Source organism: Struthio camelus, chromosome 5 (assembly GCF_040807025.1).
Source record: "Struthio camelus isolate bStrCam1 chromosome 5, bStrCam1.hap1, whole genome shotgun sequence".
NCBI lineage: Eukaryota > Metazoa > Chordata > Aves > Struthioniformes > Struthionidae > Struthio > Struthio camelus.
Window position 1 is genome coordinate 41,727,899 of NC_090946.1, and position 13,386 is coordinate 41,741,284.

Genomic DNA, 13,386 nt, shown 5'->3' on the forward strand with positions numbered 1-13,386 from the left:
GTGTCGGCGCGGGCCGCGTCCCTGGCCGTGAGGGGCGGCGCGGCCGGGCCTCTCCCCGCCGGGGGGAGCAGTGCGAGCGGGCGCCTCGCCCGGTCCCGTTGCGCGGCAGGGGGCGGGGCCGCGGCGCTGCTGCTCGGAGCCCCGCGGGGCTTCGAAGGCGGCGGCGGCCGCCGGCCGTTTGCGCCGCCGCGGTACGCTCGGTGCGGCGCAGCACCGCGGCCGCGCCCGTTCGAGAAGCTTCTCCGCGCGCGGCCGGCGCGGCGCGGCGCCGGGCGGCCGGGCCCGGCGCTCGGCGCGGGCACGTGACGGGCAGGCGGGAGGGAGGGAGGGAGGGAGGGGGGCGCCAGCTCAGGGCGCGCGTGCGCGCGTTGCGGCGCGGTGACGTCAGCGCGGGTGCGCACGCACGTTGTCCCCAGCTGGCGGACACACGGTCCGTGTGAAGAGAAAGGAAGTGGGAGGCCCCTCGCCTCGCCGCACGGTAACTGCCGGGGAGCGGGGCCGGTCGGGGCCGCCGCCGCCCCCCCCCCCCCCCGTCTCGGCCGCGGTGCGCGTAACCTCCGCGTACCTCCCCCGCACCTCCTGCCGCCGCCCCAACTGCGAAAATTAACACCAGGCGCAGCCACGAGGCGACGAGCCCCGGGCCCGGCAGCGCGTGGGCGCGGGCCGCTTCCCGGTGGCGGCGCGAGGCGCCGCCTCGGGGCCGCGCCACGCGCGGGCGGGGCCGCCTCGGGAGTGCCGCGCCCCGGCCCCGGCCCGCGCCGGCCCTCACGTGCCGCGGCCGCTTCCCTTCGCTTCCAGCAGGGACCGCAGCGGCGGCGGTTCCGGCCGCTGCCGCTCCCGGAAAGGCGCGGGCGGCTCCCGGCGGCCGCCGCCTGCCCGACCCCGGGGCTTCCGGCTGGGGGCCGTTCCTCCCGGGGCGGGGGGGGGGGAAGTGGAGAAAAGCGACAAGTGCCGGGCTTGGCTCGTGGCTGGGGAGCCGCCCGCCCCGCGCGGGGAGGCACCGCCGCCTGCGGGCTGCCGGCGCCGCGGGGGTGGCGCGCCCGGGTGGCCCCGCCGGGGCGGGCGGCAGCGCGGCCGCGGGCTTGAACGGCAGCGCCGCCCGCTGCCATTGGGCGCGGCGCGGCGCTCCCGTCGGCAACGCGGCAGCGGCAGCTCCGGCTCTTGGCGGGCTGCGACATCGGCCCGCGGCTCGGCGGCCCCGCTTTGGCGCCTCTCGTGCTTTCTCGCAGGAGCGCTGAGATTTCTTCACCGGCTTTGCAGCCCTTACTGGTGTTTGCCCTTTGCAACAGAAAGTTGCGTATGCTGTGATGCTGTGATGCTGTGCCTGCGCGCATTGTACGTGTAAATCATGGTCTTGTCGGCAGAAGATTCTCTCGCAAGCAGGTCTTTCACATCTCGTCGTTTTCCTGCCTTTTTTGCACCTCCCGGTGCGACTTCAAACATTTTTGTCCTGTTTGCTTAGTTAGATGTCAGTTTTCAAATTTAAAGTCATAGCCTGTATCTGGATGGATAGGTGAAATATTTTTTGAAGCTGCTTAGAACTTCTTCAAATACACGTACTTGCCTTGGAATACTGTAGCAGAGGCTCTGTGCGATAATAAAATAGGTTAGCATGTATGACCAAGTGTAATAAGATGTGTGAAATTGTTCTTGTAATAGGCCATATTCGTGCAAAAATAACATAGCTTTCAGTTTTCTGTGCCATAATTGCACATAATCACGTTGTAATGGATGTTGCCTTGGACTTGTTTGGTAATGTGAGCATTGCTTGTGGTATAAATAACTAAAATAGTCCCATGTAAGAACTTTCAGCATTGGAAGACAAACAGACTCGGCAGCTCTTCATACACATGTAATTTTTGCTGAATGCATGATTGTTAAGTTCTTTTGAATTTATTTCTGGTGTTTGTGAGTTCTGCCTGAAATAGTTACAGTTACAGGCTTTCTGCATATCTTAAACTGTTGATTATAAACCATGTTGGTTGTGTATTTCCTTAATAAGCAGCTAGAATTTTGTTGTATATTGTACAGCACTAATTTGAACTTACTTTTTTGGTTGTATGTTTTATACAATAAGCATGCTGTATGTATATATAGAGATGGTAAGTTGATGGAAAATCACACACAACTTACTTGGGATGTGATTTCCTTCTCCATTCCACAGTTCTATGATTTTAACAAAGCTTTGTATCTCTATTGCATTTTTATCGGTAAACATTAAAAAGCTTTTTTGGGATACCCTTCTGTTTTTCAGTGCTTTATACAGGACTTCACATATGCTCTTTTGAAAAAGCAGGGCAGCATTCTTAAAATAGGAAATATACAGCTAGTTTTGAACAGCTAATTCATTTTGTGTGCCATACTCCTTAAAGTTTGGATATGTGGAAAAAATATTTTTGCTCATTAAAATAAAACAGAAAATTATCTTCTGACTTCCCAGGTCTCCAAACCTTTAGAGATTGCTTTTTCCCCCGATTTAATTTTTATATGATGTTCTAAAGTGCAAGGTTTAAAGTGTAGAACTAGGTGTTTCATGTTTACTAGGCGTCAAGAACATTCACCAAGGCGTTTAAATTCTCCACCTCCTGAGCTTTAAGGTCATTTCCCACATATGTATGGGAATTGTTTTACATAGAGAGGCGCTTTCTCCTACAGTAATTCAGTTCTAACAAAAATAAATACCACTAATGGAATACCTAATTCACTTAAAACTTGTGAATATGAGTTAATTTGAATATGATTGAATTTAAGCAACTGACTGCTGGTGATTTTTTTTTTTTTTTAACTTGTCCCAGGTTCCTGCTTCCTCCAGCTACACACTTGCATAGTATTTACTGAATCATTTTTTGTCAGTGCTGCATTTCATATGCAATAAGGTTAAAAGAAACCACACGTTTGAGTGTGGGAACGGCATTCTTGTCAGCTACTAAAAAACACTTAAACTTTTACATTGAAAAGTGTACAAAATGTTTAAGAATGAAGTTGTTTATGATCTTCTGTTAGAACGTTGACATAACAGTTACCTGTGGGGTAGAGGCACAATATTGGAATTGTGTATGTGCAGATAAAGGTAACTTTTTTTTTTCTAGTTCCCTAAACAGTGATAAGGCTAATGATAACAGTACAAATGTTTTCTGATTTCACGTATATTATTTCCATAATTTAGAAGACAGCGGTAGTTAAGATTGTCTGATGTTTTCCATTCAACCATTTAATCTTAGCTGCTTGGGTTTTTTGGAGGTTGGTTTGTTTATTTTTTCCCAATGCTTGCTCACTTGAATGACTTTTTTTTTTTTTTTCCTCTTCCATTCTTTCTTTGCCTTGGACTGACTTTGTAGAAGATCTTGGAGATATGTGGGGGAATCCCAAAGAAATCCCAACCACAAAAACTTGGTCTTTCTCAGCAAAGAAGTGTGGAGAAAAAGGTTTTAATTATTTTTTTCTCCCTTTCCCCTTTTTATCTTCAGAAATTCTAGATCTCTGGGACCTCCTTCTTTTTGGCAAGAGCAAATGACTTCTGTTTTTGTGTCAGAGATGTGCCATTTGCTCTTCTGAGAGCTTGTATGTTTTGCCAAATGCTGATGTTTCCTAAGTAAGTGACCTGAAAAGTTGAGACAGTATCAGAACAAAGAGCGCTCCAATGTAGTGAGCGAGTCAGGAAAATGCAGTTTAAAGGTGTCATAGCCCATGTGTCTGTAAGGCCTGCATTATATATGCACAGGTAACCTTGATTTGTTATCTCCTAATTGCGTTTGATGTTGTAGTACCGATTATCTTCTAAATATTTTTAACATGGAAAAATATTGAAAGATTTTTTCTTGACACTGAATTACTTTTCTAGAGAGACTGTATTTTAATAATTTTAACTTTGTTTCCCTTTTTTTCAGAATGGTGAACACAAGTAGAAGATTATCCAGAAGAACTGTATAGAATTTTCCTTTGATTTGAGAGCTTATAAGAGTGCTCATCATGGAGAAACAGCAGATTGTCTTGGGTAACCGGGATGGGGGGACTGTGTCAGGTGCAGCACCTGCTTTTTTTGTCATCTTGAAACAGCAGCAGGGAAATGGTAAAGCTGACCAAGGAATCCTAGTAGCAAACCGTGATGCTTGTGCCCTTGCCAGTAGTGTGTCAACTCCAGTAAAATCCAAAGTCAAGACCTGCCTCCCTGCTGACTGTGTCTCAGGGGGCATCACTGTAACCCTAGATAACAACAGTATGTGGAACGAATTCTACCATCGCAACACAGAGATGATTCTGACGAAGCAGGGGAGGCGCATGTTCCCGTACTGCCGATACTGGATTACGGGTCTGGATGCCAGTCAGAAATACATCCTAGTCATGGACATATCCCCCGTGGACAATCACCGATACAAATGGAACGGCCGTTGGTGGGAGCCCAGCGGGAAGGCAGAACCGCATGTTCTAGGGCGAGTGTTTATTCATCCAGAATCACCGTCCACTGGCCAGTACTGGATGCACCAGCCGGTATCCTTCTATAAACTCAAACTTACCAACAATACGCTGGACCAGGAGGGTCATATAATCTTGCATTCTATGCACCGCTATCTGCCCCGACTTCATCTGGTGCCTGCAGACAAAGCCACAGAAGTCATCCAGCTCAATGGCCCCGATGTCCATACTTTCACCTTTCCACAGACAGAGTTCTTTGCAGTTACAGCCTACCAGAACATCCAGATTACCCAGCTTAAAATAGATTACAACCCTTTTGCTAAAGGATTCAGAGATGATGGGTTGAACAGTCGACCTCAGCGTGATGTGAAACAAAACAGTAACTTAGAACTGGAAGGGGGTAGCGTTTCTAGCTCTCCCAGCCATCGTGGTCGCCCTGCTGAAGTTGATGCGTTGGATTTGCATCAGAGAAGTTTAGATTCTTCATTCATTGTTCAGAATCCATCAGATACTGATTTGGAAAAAGAATCCTTTAATGCAGAAAGGGACTTCCTGGGTTTCCTGGACACTGACCTGTCTTCGGGTGATGTGCCAAAGCTAAAACAAGAAGTCTCTGAAAGGTGAGGTAACGTTCTTCTTTTAGCCCAAAGACAGATCGAGTGAGTATTTGGGAAAACATCAAACAATGGGGTGCTCAGTAGGCAGTTTTATAGTTAAAATTTGCTTGACCTGAAATGACAGAACACACGTTATTGAAAGGTTCTCTTCGCTTAAGCAGTTATCTGTCAGTCTGGACTTTTTTTTTTTTTTTTTAATGCTTCCAAGGAGTGTAAGAGTTCAGGATTGTAATTTTTCTTATGTTGCTTTGACTCTGTAAAGAAGTGTCGAGGGATTGCTCTTAACCCCAGTAGTGTTTTAGAAGACGACGTTTAACTGTTAGTAGTTTTAAATTGAACGTATTTTGGTTATCAGAATGTTGCCTTTCTTTTTAGGGTTGCTTACCACCGCAACATGTTGTTTCTGTTTCCCCCAATTTCTGTAGTGGGTGGGTGAGGATGCGTGGCGTGTATGAGTATTGGGTTGGATATGCATGCAGAGTACCGCAAGGCAATTATAACTGGCAGCATGTCACTGTTTTGTCAATAATGGGTTGTGTTAATTCTTTTATTCCACAGATAAGTATGAGGTGGCCTGCCCGTTGCCTCATATTTGCTGTGAGGTAAGAGAATGTGCACCCAGGAAAGTACTTCAGAGTAGTTGCTGTGCTGTTACTTTCGGACCCTCGTTTACTCTGTGGCAGTCTTATGCCCACCTACTTATCCAGTCTTGACTTTTTGAAACGTCCTATTCATTTCACACAAGTAGTAGTAAAGCAGCCTAGTATATATTGAGAGTATTGAATCTCCTGGTATTTGGTAGTACTGATGAATGTTTGTGTTGGTCAAGTCTGGCCAAACCTATTGTTTTACAACACTCTGATATAGTTTCCAAAATCTAAGCAACAAAACAGAGCAGATTTATTTCACAGTTAATCTGTGTTGAGAGAATTTAGAAATGTTTTGAAGTGGATTGAGAAAACAAGGTTTATTTTCTGGCATGTTTCTTCCTGTCTGTTTGGGAATACTAAGATGTAATCTGCCAAAGATTCGGGGGAGAAAAAGCAGCCTTATGTAGATCAGTGCAGCAAGAAGTGATTTAACTGCAGGTAACTACTTCACTAATGTGACTAGGGTCACACTGAATGGTGCTAATGGTGTAATTAAAGGTCAGTTCTTAAAAGAAAAAACGTTGCACTTTATTAATAAGTTAGGACATAATTGTATAGTCTGTTTCAAAGACTGTACTACATTCACTGCATTTTAAAGAGAATAGGTTGCTTGTTTTCTGCAAGGAGGAAAAAAAAAAAATCTCCTGGCCTTTTGACTACCGGAAAAATTTTGAATTACACGTCAGTGCCATATTCTTTAAGACTTTCTTGAGTTTAATTATAATAATTCTCAAGAATGGTAGGATTGCTGTGGGATCTAGAGTATCCTCAGCTTTTTTTCACAGTATTTCCTACTGTTTAAGTGTTAGAACAGTGTCTTCTGAACCTCTGATATGTTCCAAAAATTTGTTGTAAGGCTCTTTAAGGCTAAAAGTAAACTGGTTTTAGAGAGGATTTTTTTTTTTTTTTTTTTAAGTTTTAAAGAGTACAGCATAGAGAAGTGTTGTTCATTCTAAATATTGCCAATAAATCGATAATGCTCGGGAAATCATAATTATGGACAGGTTCTACTGAAAAAAAAATTTTTTTTTCTTAAGTTATTTCTTTTTTCCCCTCCTTGGGGTCAGCTACAGTTAAAACAGCTTTAATTCCGCAATAGAGCGGATACTAAAAAGTTAACGGGGCTTTCAATCTTTTGCTGGCTATATTTTGCCAAGGCATTGAATGCATATTTTTTTGGCTGTGATAATGCCTTATGCAATCTTAGGCAGCATTACTCTGTTTTGATGCGAACTGCCCAAGATAAAAACAAATTTCTAGGTAGTCTTAAGTCCCTAACCTTGTAAAGTTTTGATAATGGTGTTATCATTTATTTTGTTTGCCCAAAGAGAATCATTGAGACAAATTATTTGAAGAGCTTTTCAAACTGGACAGCTTGTGTGTGTATGTGTGTTTTCTTCTCTGCCTTCCCCCCCCCCCCAACCCCCCATGCCCTTTTTTCCTGAAGGGCAAAAACCATGGTGCTGAAAGTGCAGATAATATTTTTGGCTGTTTTGAAATGAGTTACTCACCTTAAAAAAAGTCTTTTTAAGGACCCAAGGGCCTTCTTGAAGAACAGATGATACAAATTGGCAGACTTCATTTCTTCTGGTCCACAGCATGATAGCTGTCTGTCTTTGTTTCATCTCCAAGAGGATTTACCTCAGAAATGTGCTAAAAAAGGGAAATGTGCTGCAGAGAAAGGGAAAGACTGTAAAGGGTTTTTTTTCTTTTCTGAACGAGGAAATATCCATCTTCTGATGAACTACATGTTACCACAGTCATATACCTTCAGCCTTGTCCAGCTTTTTGTTTTATGTTGTTGTAACCTATAAGTAAAAGTCAAATTTTGTACTTGGAAGTAGAAGAATTGATTTCATCAAAGAGAGAGAAAGTTCTGCCATTTCTTGATGTGCTGGAGTTCTTCAGGACGTTACTGAAGAGATCAGAAGGGAAAGAGAGATCTTTAAAGGACAATGTTGGGCAAGTTGCATTTATCAAAATAGATATTAAGCATATTAATGGAAACCAGGCAATTCTTTATCATAGGCAAGATCTTACTACTAGTTGAAGGCACTGTCTTGATTGTATGCACTGTAGTGATTTCTGCTGAGTTTAGATTTTGGTAGGAGTCAGAAGTTGAGAGCTGCTGACTCTCAGATAATGCTCTCAAAAGGTTTTGACTCTGGAGTTCTTAGTGCTGCAATGTGTGATATTTCCCACTGATGTTACATTTTGCAGATCTCTGATGTAGAGGGTTGCCTTTCTGAGAATGGAACCATGTAAGAGGTTGCATATACCAGTGAACAGTTTTACTCTTAGTTAGTAATGATCTTTGGAAATATTATTTTATACAAGGTTGTAGGATTTTATTTTTTTTGGTTATATATTCAATTGAATCAGGAGTTTTTTAAGGAAAATACATTTCTATTTTTAATTGTGGACACTTCTAAACGAATATATTTGCATAGAACCATTCAGGTGTTGGGTGCATGGAGGGACCCCCAAGCAAAATGTACTGACTCTGAAGCCTACAGGCTACTACTGTACCTTCTTTCCCTTCTAGTCTTTTGAATTTCTTGATTCAAAGATACATATGCATTGGATTTTTTAACGTTCCACCTATGTTATTTTTCTAAGTTAGTTGTTTTCTGTTCCGTCTGACAGTTAACTTTTCTTCCCTCCTTGCCTTCCTTTTGGAAGAGCGCTATACTTGCCATCCTTGAAACTTCAGCCACAGAGATTGATAGGTTGTTAAAGAAACGAGATGTGTGTTCAATAGACAGTATATTTTAAAATAATCTACCTAGAAAAAAATGTGAATCTCAGTGCTTGCAGTCCCTGATAATTATTCCTATTCTTAAGAGGCAACTGACTAGTTTTTAATTTGGCAAAATAGAAGAGAATTATTTCTACGCAAATAATATATTACTTGGGGTGTGAGGAGGTTTGTGTAAATATGAACGTTGTCCTATCAGGTGGTGAAAGAACTTTTTAACAAGACATTCTCTCACCGTTTTTAGGTGATCTCAGATTAAACAGAGGATTTTGAGAGGACAAACTTGCATAGTTCATCTTCTGATGGCGTACAGGAAGATGTGTTTCTGTGACTGCTTATGTTGCAAATAATTAGTGGGCTTCACAAAATCAGGGCCAAATGAAATTACTTAAATGTTAGAAAGAAACTTTATTTTTTATGAAAAGTTGATTATTCAGTCTGAATTTAAAATCTCCAATTTTTTTTTTTAATGTGCAAATACGATCTTCATGCATACACATACATGCGTGATACCTCACTCTTGTCACCATCTGACCTTTGGTTTCAATATGCAGAGTGAAATAACATCCCTGTCTAGGAATTTCACTTGTCCAGCAGAACTCCTTTGTTTTGGGTACTGTACAGATCCTTGATAGAAAGGTATTCCTTAGCTTGAGTAGTAAATCTTGCAACAAATAAAGCAAAATGGCTAGAGAAATCCAGGCTTCTAGATTCATACCGTTGGAAGCAACAGAACTCAGACAAGAAATGTATTCTCAGCCTGCAAGGTCATTGGGATTTTTTTGTCTATTTTAAAGAAGTTTAAGGTAGAGGAGCAGATGAATCATACCTTCTTAAAAGCATTCACTTTAATTGTAGATCTGCTATGCTGAATAAACCTAGAGGTTTAATGCAACAGGATTTTGAGTTTTGTCCAGAACTCAAATGGATCAGCTTAGACCTTCTCTTACAGTAAGCTCCCTGAAGAAAGATAGGTTTTTTTTTTTTTAATCTTACATTTGACTTTTTTAATTAAATGAAGTCTAGACTTTTTTCTTTTTTTAATAGAAAGCTCAGTGATCAGAGAAGACAAAAGACGTTTAAAAGCCAGGACCTGCACGCAACTCTCCTGCTGCTAGCTGTTTCCCTCGCAAGGCAGGTTTTTGCTTCAAGCTTAATTCTGGTTACTCGATATCCTTCTGAATTGCAGCAGATTTTCTGCATTGGTCCTCTCCTTTTCCTAGGAATTTTATATGTAAATCTGTGTCCTGGCTATCTGCTCCCTGTTTTATGTTCCGATCCTCGTTTGTGAGCTGCAGTCTCCCAGCTCTGTTTTGTGACTTTTTTGTGCCCCGTATCCTGTGGCATCTGCAGGCACTTCTCCGTTAGGCATGCCTTCGGTGTACATGAGGCAGAAATAATCTCTTCCTCTTTCTCTTCCTCCCCCCCCCCCCCCCCCCCCCATGCAAAGAGAATATTGGAATACTGTCTGATATATTTAGTAAAGAAGTTCTAACTTATTTTCTGAGGTTCACTGTGGATAAGAGTTTCTGTTTTCATATCTCAGCTGTGTTTCCTTTAATGACTAAGTGCCAGCTTCTGATGTTCTTCACGGAACTGATGACTGCAGTTTTTTGACTAATTCCTCTGCTACTTGAAGCAGCCTATTCTTTGGGGATGTAACTGGCTGCACCATTAGTTTGTAGTGTCTACACTACAACATGTTAAATTTTGGTTATGTCAGTATTCAGACTAAGTGGAAAATGGAGCATAATTTGATAGGATACTAGCGTACAGTAAGTGTTAGAACAGCAGTTCTGTTTAAGAATTGTCTTTGTGAGAGTTCAGGATGAATTAATTTCAGTTAAATCATGTAAGTTGAAGTGCTTTAAGCACTCACTTGGCCTCTTCACAAGTGTAGTGGTACAGTGGCTTTACAAAGATGGCTTAATGAGATACCGCAAACTGAGGCCACTTATGGGCATTGAGTACATCATAACTTAGCATGAGTTCATGCTAAGCCTCACATAGAACTGCAAATGTCATTTTGGTATTACTTAGGAAAGGAAATAGTGCTGCTGCCTTCAGATAAGAAGTTGCATTGTTTTCACTGATGGTAAATGTTTTTGAAGGCTTACTTCTAAAAATGTAATCTTGTAAATGACAGCTTATTTAGAAGATGAAGCTTTGAGGCCTTTGACAGACTTGTATCTTGAAGCACCTTGGAAGTTGTTTACTGTATGTAACTAAGGATTATGGGAGATCATGAAACTCTGGTAAAAGAAGAGATTTGATAAAGATCTTGTATTTTTTTTTTTCCTTTAGTCCCATTGCTAGCAGTTACGAAAGCAGTTCCCGTGTGGCATCCCCATTGGATCCAAGTGGACACTTCAATGTAGTCATTAAAGAGGAACCAGTAGATGACTATGACTATGAATCGAGTATTTGCACGCAAGGAGTAAGTGTAAAACAAGAAGATACAGATGAAGAGACTGACGAATATTCCAACACAGATGAGGATGATCCCGCCCTAGAAAAACACCTGAGGAAACACAGTGATACGGACAGAAAAGATGGAGAATTCAGGCCTCGGAAGCGAGTACTCACCAGCCCTTCAGGTGTTGCCAGAGCAAAAATGTTAAAACTTGATAGCGGGAAGATGCCTGTAGTCTATTTAGAACCATGTGCAGTCACAAAGAGCACAGTGAAGATATCTGAGCTGCCTCAGACCATGCTAACTGCTTGCAAGAAAGATAAATCCCCTTTGAGTGCAATACTGGATTCCTTGCCTGTCTGTTTTGAAAATCACAAAGGTTCTTGCTTAACCACAGCCATTGTAACTGAGGAGTTAGCTATGAGAAAACAATCTCCTGGGAGTAAAATGTCGCAGAAATACTGTTCAATCAGAGAAGCCCAGTGGGCTCTATCTAAATCACCTAACTTTAGTCTCAGGGGTTCAGTCAGTTGTCACTTTTCAGCTAAAGAGGTCTGTGGAAGAAAAAAGGCTGGAATACTGAAGAATACTTTGTCTCAGAAAGGCTCTGGTACTGGTCAAAGTGCCCTCTCATCAGGTCCAAATAAAAGAGGAAGACCACGGAAACTGAAGATTTCTAAGGCTGGCCGACCACCTAAAGGTATAGGGAAAAGTGTAATAGGAAGCAAGAACACCTCTCTGGGGCCTGGGGGTATCCTTCCAGATGTGAAGCCGGATCTTGAAGATGTGGATGGAGTCCTTTTTGTGTCCTTTGCATCAAAGGTAATTCAATGTCCTTTATAATGTGTCATATTTAGTGACTACGCAGCTACAAACTGAAAGTAAACGGAGCTTTGAGATTTATCACAGAATAGCCAAGGTTGGAAGGGACCTCTGGCGATCATCTAGTCCAACCCCCCTGCTCAAGCAAGGTCCTCTAGAGCACGTTGCACAGGATCGCGTCGAGGCGGGTTTTGAATAACCCCAGGGAACCCCAGGGAAGGAGACTCCACAACCTCTCTGGGCAACCTGTTCCAGTGCTCAGTCACTCTCACAGGAAAGTTTTTCCTCATGTTCAGACGGAACTTCCTGTGTTTCAGAATTTATGACTTTTTTTTGGGGGGGGGCAAATCTGTTCCTACCTTGTCGCTGTGTTTTTCCTAATGTTTTTTGTACGTCTTAGTGACTTGGGAAGACGTACTGAGATCTGGAGTTCTATATGTAAAAGATATACTTCTTTATTAAACCGTCTCATGTTTAATGATATTTGTGGCCTAGTTTGCATCTGGGTTGGTGTTTTAAGGCATTCTATACTTACTTACTCAAAGCTCTTTATGTATGTAGGAAGCTCTTGACATACACACTGTTGACAGAGTTGGAGGAGAGGAATCACAGACTCTTCAGGCTCCTCTGTTAACTGCAAATGATCCAGGTACCTTTTTGTGTTCTCTGCAAGTGGATTTTCCTTCAACAAGGGAATGTGTAAAGTGCAGTGGAAGATGATCGTTTAGGTCAGTTTTTTGCATAGTAACTGATTTGTGTATATTCTCCCTTTATTTTTTGAGCAGACTGTCAAGCAAGAATACAAGTCCTGGAAAAGGAATTGATGGAAGAGCTGAAGACCTTGAGGCATAAGCAAGTAATACATCCTAGTCTTCAGGAAGGTAAGCATGCAGTGTACGTATTGTTGTGCCTGTATGTGGTGTTGTGTCTGAGTGCCTGAGCTGCACTCAGCTTAATCATACTGAATGCATAGTTTCCTACTGGATATAATACTGTCTGTGCTTAATACAGCTGGGACCTGGTTTTGGTGGTTTTTGCAAACACAGGTTATTGGAAAAACCTACGTGTATCTATGTGTGCCAGCTTGAGAATATGAAGGGAAGTGTGTCTGAAGCTCTGTTCAGTTTCCTTCTTGCAACTCATGACAGTGAGAGAGGATTTAGCACTTTTGACTGAGTTTTTTTCTTAGAGGCTTTAAAAGTAAATAACTGTTGATAAAGATGGTTATTTTTCACGCATATATTGATGATCATGTTGCAAGCTAGAAGAGGTGGAGGAGGCAAAATAATCACTCCTGAATCTTGCACAGAACAGCAAGAGGTTTCATGTTAATATATGCCTCTTGTTGAAGATGCTGAGCCTTCAGATTTTAGGCCCTGCCTGTTTTATAATGAGCTCATCTTTGTAGAGAGCACATGGAGCTCTTTTAACATCTGCGTAGAAAATAGCCAGATGCTGGTTCATGTTCTTTGTCCAGGATCTAGAAAGCCAGACACGTGTAACTCGGACTGCGTTTGCTATATCTGGGTCGTTATTTCTGAGTCACTCCAGATCCAGGTTCACCAGCCAAGCAGACTACTTCTAGCTTGTGGTTCTCATCTGTATACGCAGCAGAACTCATATTCTCTCTGTGGATGATGTCAAAAGTCTTCAGTGATGGCAGTCTTGAGACCAGTGGCTTGGACACAGGCATCAGAGCAGCTGACAAAGAAA

The 13,386-nt window shown here is 42.9% G+C and overlaps 1 protein-coding gene across 9 annotated transcripts in view; it reads left to right on the top strand.

Annotated features, from left to right (window-relative positions):
* Positions 1-13,386, top strand: part of MGA (MAX dimerization protein MGA) — a 65,323-nt gene that overhangs the window by 8,069 nt on the left and 43,868 nt on the right. For 7 of the 9 annotated variants that reach the window (XM_068945947.1, XM_068945952.1, XM_068945951.1 and 4 more), the window contains exons 1-5: positions 363-478; positions 3,888-5,033; positions 10,743-11,673; positions 12,235-12,322; positions 12,459-12,554. In XM_068945947.1, coding sequence (XP_068802048.1) covers positions 3,970-5,033; positions 10,743-11,673; positions 12,235-12,322; positions 12,459-12,554 — 2,179 coding nt within the window. In that variant the 5' untranslated portion in view covers positions 363-478; positions 3,888-3,969. Of the gene's footprint in view, positions 1-362; positions 479-3,338; positions 3,426-3,887; positions 5,034-10,742; positions 11,674-12,234; positions 12,323-12,458; positions 12,555-13,386 lie in introns of those variants that run through there. The other 2 variants (XM_068945950.1, XM_068945949.1) reach the window with 2 other exon arrangements.